The sequence below is a fragment of the Peromyscus maniculatus genome, chromosome 4, assembly GCF_049852395.1.
Source record: "Peromyscus maniculatus bairdii isolate BWxNUB_F1_BW_parent chromosome 4, HU_Pman_BW_mat_3.1, whole genome shotgun sequence".
Taxonomy (NCBI): Eukaryota; Metazoa; Chordata; class Mammalia; order Rodentia; family Cricetidae; genus Peromyscus; species Peromyscus maniculatus.
The window spans coordinates 78,818,952-78,827,459 of record NC_134855.1 but is presented as its reverse complement, the minus strand read 5'-3'; the positions used below and the strand labels follow the sequence as shown (position 1 = coordinate 78,827,459).

General features: G+C 44.1%; 1 protein-coding gene across 1 annotated transcript in view; it reads right to left on the bottom strand.

The window, feature by feature from the left end:
- Pamr1 (peptidase domain containing associated with muscle regeneration 1) overlaps positions 1-8,508 on the bottom strand; it is a 90,449-nt gene continuing 81,941 nt past the window's right edge. Inside the window, exons 9-12 of the mRNA XM_042275807.2 lie at positions 7,461-7,527; positions 4,220-4,452; positions 2,701-2,993; positions 1-1,078 (exon numbers count right to left, since the gene is read on the bottom strand). Of these exons, the coding sequence (XP_042131741.2) occupies positions 542-1,078; positions 2,701-2,993; positions 4,220-4,452; positions 7,461-7,527 (1,130 nt within the window). The 3' untranslated portion in view covers positions 1-541. The remainder of the gene's footprint in view (positions 1,079-2,700; positions 2,994-4,219; positions 4,453-7,460; positions 7,528-8,508) is intronic.

The window sequence follows — 8,508 nt, the reverse complement described above, 5'->3', positions numbered from 1 at the left end:
TGAGAGTGGGACTTTTATTTTGGAGCCAACCCTTGTCTTATTGAAATGTGTACAGAAGATTGGAGAGGAAAAGAATCAGAAAATCTTGTGACAATATACATAGGAGCACGTGCCACACCTAAGTTCCTTTGCCTTGGGCTGCCATGCAGGCTCTTCTTTGGAACTTTGACCGAAGCCTGGTGCAGCCCAGAGTCGTCCCCGCCGCAAGTCAACTCTTTCAACCAGAACTGACTATGACATTCATGTAACTGTGAGGTTTACAAAGTCTGGGAAATTTTCTTTTCTAGTCACATGGCTTTCTTTGATGAAATTCAGTTCTTGCAAGCCCTGGCATCTTTTGGATGGTTTCCAAGCAGTCAGAAAGACAATTCCCTGCCAGGAAGCAAACACTACTCACCCCCTACTGAGGTATATCCCTGAAACCAGAAACCTTTCTGTAGCCAAGGTCATGGGCAAAATCATACTTCAGGTCCACACTGAGCCATATGCCATATATACAGATGGATGCTAGGAAAAGCTTCTCGGTGGCCTTGCAGCTGGTTCATTTCATGTTCCTCTCAATCCAGTCTTTGAAAGGCAGCACCTTGGTGAAGGCAGTGGACAGGCCATTGCTACATGTCTTGTCATAGCTCCAGCTGACCAGCCCCACCAGATGCCAACGGGGCTCAGGGGATGCTCGGCCTGGGAAGGACAAAGCGGCGATGCCCCCTGTCTCTGCAGTACAGATGTCAGAAGGGGTGCTGGGGTCTTGGCTGGCACAGAACATGTTGTCAGTGACACTAACGGGAATGCCATGGTCTTCGTGCTGTTCTTCACAGAGCAGTGAATCTACCACCCTGACCATTCCAGAATGCAGTGTGTCATTCTTAAAACCAGGGCTCCTCACATCTGCCAGGATGTTCCAACCAGCCACGGTGATGTGGGACTCCTGGAAGGAGGTGCTGAGGTCCCGAGTGGTAGCCAAGCAGATAGGTTGGACACGGGTACTGATGCGGGCCTTGTCTAGGAGCTTCAGAATGGCAATGTCAGTGTCCAGCAGGATGGGGTCGTAGTTGGGATGCAGAATGATAGCAGAAATCTACAAAAGCAAGAGACAGCAGCAGTGAACAGCCCGCTCTAGTGTGAACAGGAAGAGGCCAGTTGGGGGTCAAATTATTGAAAGAAACTATCTAAGTGACAGCTACAATTATTGAAGATACATTCCTCAAGGAATCATAAAAAATAATTGTGGTATTTTTGGAGTTGTCAACTCAAATGCCTACTGGGCCCTGGAAGGTGATAGTACATAGGTGGAGTCAGCAAGTAAGGCCATAGAAGTGGGTGTCCACGTCCCATCTGAAGTGGGCAGCCCATGTTTGTTCCAGATGATTACTGCTGTACAAAAATGTGATAAGCATTCTTATTTTTACCAGAGAAGGACACCAAGTCTTTCTTTGAAACATCTCAATCATTTAATGTTCAATCAACTGATTAAGAACACATATGTTAGCATTACCCATGTATAAGCCTTACATGTTAGCACTATCCATGTGTAAGTTCTATGTGTTAGCACTATCCATGTGTAAGCCCTATAAGTTATGTATTTACAATCTCTGGCCACTGTAAGCATTTCATGTACCTTCAAACCAGTAAGACAGAGCTATGTTTCCTAACAATGGTCCCTAAGTCTTTGTCTATAAAGATGTTCTCAGAATACTCTATAACACTTTTCCACAGGATATTTCCTAAGTATTTTATGCCTTCCTTGTCAATGTTTTTGACTGGAGCTTCTGAAAATTCATATTCCTGTCTTTCAATTTTTAAATGTATAGTTCTATTACTTGATCCTATTTCCTCGGGGGCTTCTTTCATGACATATTGGTCTGTCCCTCCCATTAGACTAGAGAAAATAGCTATGTTTTATTTTTCTCTCTCTATTTTCCATGGATAACATGTTGTAGGGGCTCAATAATAAACAGATAGATGATAGATAGATAGATAGATAGATAGATAGATAGATAGATAGATAGATAGATAGATAGATGGGTGGATGAACTGAGGCACATACAGAAGGATGGGTAGAAGAATGAGTGGACAGGTAAAAAGAAGGGTAGGATAGGACAGATGGACAGATGGATGAATGGAAGGAGGGTTCAGAACAAGTGAAAAGTATTACAGTTAGAAGTATCCTGGATAAAAACCTGCGTCCTCAAAGCCTACTTAAAATAATTCCCAAATTCAAATATGATAGATAATTAGTTCTCTTCTTTATTCAAGAAACACCTATTAATTTATCTTGATCTGAGTAGTCAGGGCCCTGTGACAAGTCACAACATCCCTGCAACAAATCATTTGAAACAGAGATAGCCATTAAACAAATAGCTTCATCAACGTTTAGCGTACTATAATTTATAGTACATGCTACTAGACACAGTACATGTATATTTTACTGTCATGTGAATGACTTTTGAAGACGACAGTCATTGATGATACCTGGCTCTACCTTGTTTTCAAAACAAGCAAAGCTGTGGAGGACAGCTGCATGGTTTGCTAACTTTCTCTATCGAGAGTCTATCAGTATGAGCCTCTAAGCCCCTGTTGCCTGCTAGGCTTTGGGATGGATATTGACATGCTGAAGGATGGGGCTGACACAGGCTCTGTTCTCCTGTGCTCATAGCTGGTTAAGTCAAAGCTCCAGTTTCCAAGAAAGCCCTCTCTTACCCGTAAATTCTGGATGGTCTTCTCATCCCGCTCATCGTCCCTGTAGAATTTTCCCAAGACAACCTTGAGGTCTGCTGTCTTGAGGATGGTGACCTTCCCCAGGTCAGTCACACAGTGGGCAGCCACAACCACGGTACGCTCATTCACCAGGGCACCACTGCAGACCAAGAACCATGCACCTTTGTGTAGCCCACCATCATGCACACCACTGGTCCTCCGGTAGATGGCTGCCTGCCATGGCCAGCGGGTCCCTTGGGTCTTCGCAGAGGCAACATTCTCGATTTTTCCACAGACTGTGGAGAAAACAGTTTAATAGGATCAACTCAGACCATTGACACCTGAAGGCAAACAGGTCACTCAACCCTGACAGCACAAATCTGAAAGGAAGAATCCAACAGAGGTAAGAACCACTAAGTAAACCAACCAGGTTTTCTCTTCCTTTTCATTTAATTTAATGTACAGATGTGTGTGTGTGTGTGTGTGTGTGTGTGTGTGTGTGTGTGTGTGTGTGTGTTAGCGCATAGACACATGTGTGCATATATGCGTGAATGTCAGGTATTAATGCTGTTTTCATTTCTCTCCACATTATTCTTTGAGACAGGACCTCAGCAATTGGGCCCAACTGGCTAGCCAGAAAACCCCAGGGATCTTTCTGTCTCTGCCACTCAGAACTGTGATCACAGGTGCATGCCACCGTGCCCAGCCAAACTCATGTCCCTAATGCTTGTACAGTAATTTACTTACCTACCAAGCTATCTCCCTAGCCTCCCTCCCCTTGTTATTAATCAACCATCTACATGTAGTGGGCTATAACGTCTAGAGTTAAAAGTGGAGGTTTTGTAGTTCACTGAAACGATAGGACTTTGGACAAATTGTTGGCCCCTTAGATCCTTGGTTTCTTCGCCTAGAAAATATACAGAGAAATAACTATGACTTTAGGGGCTTTTTGAGAAGACTGAATGGGATGATGTAACAGATAAAATCCCTTGACTGTCTTCATAAGCATGACCACAACAAACTCAGCCATACTATTCTCTTTTCACAAAGAGGATGAAGGTGGAAGGCGAGAATGTGCAAGCCTCGAATCTAGAACTTCCACATTTTATCTTACATTATCTCCTATCACCTCATCATTTAATTAATGGCAATTACTTACAGTCATTGGATAGGGAGTGTGAAAAGCGAGCCTTAGCAAGGCAGTCAAGGTGACATAAGCAGAGATCCTCTCACAGGTTTAATTTGGTATTTAATTGTGGCTCTTTCCTTTTTCTAGATGTGATAAATCCTCTACCAGAAAATATTCCTCTCAGAGCTAATGAGTCAATTTCTCCTGACCAGTAAGTTTAAGCCAAAAGGAGGGAGCTCTCATTGTGGAATTCCAGAGGTCACCAAACTAGGGGAAGCCCCGGAAGACCATCCCTTGCTCAATTAAACTTTCCACAAAAGCCTTCAATGGTCAACAATTCTTCACAAATGGTGTTGGAAATGGAAAGAGGCTCACGGATGAGACTTGACTCACTTGGGATACAGGATGGGGCCCGTCCACTCCACTTCCCAGTTCTCAGGCATGTTCTCCTGCTGCTTCCCAGGCGGCGGTAGAAGGGTGAGATGCACTCATACTGGAGCTGGGTGTGCAAATGTTGGTACCCAGGAGGGAGGTCTCCAAATGGAAGGACCTGCTTCTTGGTAGAGGCATCCTGCAGTTTCTGCTTGCTGAAGGCTGTGGAATAAAGCTGGTGTAATGGTGTCTCCCTGGATCAAGGCACACAGGACCAGAGAAGAAGAGCAAGACTTTAGTATCCAATTCCCATGCTGCTATTGGTTACACGAGAAGAATACCCCTCCCGTTTTCCATTTCCTGTCTTTGTCCTTTTCTCCCTATCTTTGTCTGCCCACTTCCTCTTTCCCTCCCCTCTTGTTTCTTCTTCCTCTCTTTCTCTCCCTCCCTCCCTCTCGCCCTTCTTCCCTCCCCTTCTCACTCTCTCTCCCTTTGCTACTGAACACATTCTCTTATGTCACTCAACAGTGTATTCCTTTGTTCTTGGCATGCTTCCAAGTACCTAGGGTTTTAATCAAACAGAATAAAGTCTGACATAATACCGCTACACAGAGGTACATGGTGTGTGTGTGTGTGTGTGTGTGTGTGTGTGTGTGTGAAACAGAGAGGGGGGGACATTTAACTGCAAAATTAAATAGGAAAAGAAGTTAATTTGAATGAGAGAAAGCCAGGCACATTCTTTTCTCTAAACATTATTATAATGGGGCAATATTAAAAACTGACTTGAGCTAAACTGTGTTGATACAGTAGCTTGATTTGGCAATTAGCAAATGTAATTAATTCACCTCGGAGACTTGAACTTTTTCTCAGGCAACACTGCTTGGGAGAAATACAAAAACTTGCATGTAAATGTGAGAAGGGGCATTAAATGGCCCTGAAGTCCAGGCCCCTAGAGACACTCTTTAGGGAGAGATGCACCACACGTTTCCTGCAGATTGTCCTTGCTTTACATTGACGCATAATGGCTGTCAGTCAGCAAACTGAGATTCCTTCAGGAACTGGTGTCTTCATCCCTATGTAATAATGAATGGGGAAACAAAGCCTGGAGGGCTACTTGGGGGGAGGGGTGCCTTGGGGATGCAGTAAAAAAAGACACCCAAGGTAGTATTTAGCAGTCACCATGTCCACTCTAGAGTCTCTGCCAAATCAATCTGATGATGTTGAAAATGAAATCTACTTCTTGTACCTCTATGGTGATTGGCTCAGGAAATATTCAGTCTACGTTGACTTCATTCAGTAAATATCCATTCTATGTTTACAGCCAGGTGTGGGGGCTTCTAAATGTGCAGTGTGCTTACCTTTTGGTTGCTGAAGCTACTGTTTGTTTCAGGAGGCTGCGGAACCTAAGAATACCCCTGGTTCACTAAATGCTAGGCTTGCTTTCTCAATTGCAGTAGTCACCTAGCACCTTTTAATCTTCCACGACAATTTCTGTAACAATAGGAAGCCCTGCTGTCTCTGTGTAGCTCAGGACCCCTGTACAGGCATCATCGCCTAAGTAGGGTGTCTTCTTGGAAGCTGGTGGATGGTACTTAGCAGAGAGCCCACCCCAGGGAAACCAGAGAAAGATCAGAAATGAGGCAGTCTGCATTCTACGGCCATTGTTCCCAAGGGAACACCTTCCCAGGAGAAAGACAAATATGGAGGAGAGCCTGAGCAGGGGTGAGATATAAATGGTGATCTTCCCTGAAGGGTAATCCAAGCAGTTCTGCTTTAAAGAGGCATCTTGTCGGGGCCTTTGAGGAAGTTACTTAACTTCTCTGCACCCCAGTTTCCACATATACAAGGAAATGTTAGTAAGATGCAAGTAATAATAAAACATGCCCAGCTTCAGAGGTTAGCACTAAATAAACTAACATCTGTCACATGACAAGAGCAACAGCTGGCACACAGCAAGGGTGCTGTCTGTGTCATCTATTAGTGTGGTTTTAATCCTTATAGCAATCTTCCGGGACCATTATTAATCACCTCTGGTTTTCAAAAGAGAAAGTGAAGGCCCAGTAACTTCAGGAAGTTGCTTAAACATAACTAGGATTGAAGAGAGCCAGAAGCAGATTTTTGAACCCTTGACTGTCGATCAGATTTACTCATTCAAGAACTACTGCAGCTTCTATGCGGCAGAGGCAGTATCAAGCAAGAAAACTTCAGCATAAACAAAGCAAGCAATATTCCTTTACTTGTAGGTTGTATATTTGAAGGGGAAGGGGGAAAGGAGAGAGAGGGGAGGGAGATAGAGAGAGATGGGGGAGAAAGACAGGAATGCCAAATGAAATCAGAATCATGGGGAAGGTCAGAGGAGACCAGGTAATGGAAACTGCCTGATGTGGTATCAGGATACGCATGTTGTTGCTGGTTTTGTTTGAAATGACAGCTGCGATCTGGGGATGTAGCAGTAAAGTATTTATCTAGCATGTGTGAAGCTCTGGATGCATTCCTCAATACCATAAAATGGTTTTTTTTTTTTAAATAATCATAAAAGAACAGTCAGAGATGGTCTCTCTGCTAGGTGAAAACAAGCTGAGAATTAAAGGGTGGAGGGGGCTAGAACTCTGTGGGATCCAGTAGGAACAGTTTCTAGCCTAAACAAGCAACAAGTTTCATGTTTCTGACATAGAATTATGCTTGGACTGGTAGAGGAAAACCAAAGATGTCTGCAACTGCAGCAGAGAGAGTGAGGAAGAGGAAGAAGGAAGAGAGTAGGAATAGTCTTTCTTGCCACAAGGTGCGTCTCATCTGTCTTCCCAAGAGAAGCATTGGGTTTGCACACAAGAGTTCATGTCCCACATCCATCAGTTTGCCTCATCTGGTTGGTCATCATCAAGACCATCTTCCTAAACCCTAGCTGGCTGCAGTGTTTAGCAGGATTGCCAACTCCTAGAAGCTGCCGTAATAAAGAAGCAGTCATTTCAGGAAGACTAAAATACTAAAATTCAACTCCTCAAAGATCATCAGGGAAGCCTCGCTTCTTCTCATCAGCCATCTGCTTTCCCACGATCCAGTAAAACTTGTACCTCTTCCAGTAGGAGCTACTTCTTGGCCAAAAGCAGCTGGCTAATGAGCCTCCATCTAACAAGCCCCATTCTTTCATGACCCGTTAGCACTAAATGTCCCTAAGAAATGCCAGGCTGCCTTTGGCCAAATACAACTGGAGAAGGGAGATAGTCATTAGCCTTGAAAGTGGAGTTCAGGGGCTTGGTCTCACCTTGACTGAACCTGCATCGGAAGGACCCTCTTTCTCACCAGGTCTGAGATCTTTGGTTCCCGGCAGGCTAAAAACAGATAGACCATGCTGTATGATTCTTTCCCATCTTCACCATGCATACCACGTCATCTAGATTCCCACCCTTCCAGACACTTGCATTCATTCCCCGGTCTCAGAGCCTAGATGTGTTAGGAAAACTTCAACAGTGTGTGTGCTTAGCAAAGATGTCAACTGCTTTTGACATAACCTGGAAGCTGCCTCTGGAGAATCCAGTAGTTCTCTCTGAAAAAGAACTGTTCTGCCGAGGTGTCTTGGGACAGTGGCACTTCATAGATTAGAGCCATCTGTTCCTGGGAATGGTGTTAACAAACTAGATCATAATGGGATAAAACTCACAGTGAAGGCCCACAGAGGGAATTCAGAAGTCCTTGTTTAAAACCAGACCACAGTGCCAATAAATAAGTCCCGAGGAACCAACCATTCCTTGTCCTGTCTCTGCAATGAAGGTCCTTAGCAGTCACCAGAGGACAACTCAGAGCCCAGTTTCAATTCACTGAAATCTTTCTTTCTTTTTTTCTTCCAGGGAAAACGAATCCTTCCCATCTCACTTTCCCAATCTAGCAGCCAACATTTGTCTAATTAGCAACTTAGAGTACTTTGGTTGTATTAATTTGTAAGAGAAAAGTTGACAAAAACCTCCAAGGACATATGCAACACCATTCCCATACTTAATGAAATAAAACATCAGGCCCTGCACTTGGAGGATGAAAGTCGCTTCTGGCGAAAGTCTAAAGTGATTTATCCCTTTCACATTTATCCCTTTTTTTCTCTTTTATTCCTTTCCCCATGATTCGGGGTGTTGACAAACACCCAGCAGAGAGAGTGGAGAATGGGGGCAATGATCTTGACAATCTAGGACATGAACACGCTTTTCTTTTCAGTTAAGGAGGTGTCAACCAAAAACAACTAATGGGTAAAGTCAGGAAGAAACTGAATCTCTGCTGGGATTTAGGGGGGGGGGGCTCCAGCCTCCCTATACAATAGTCCA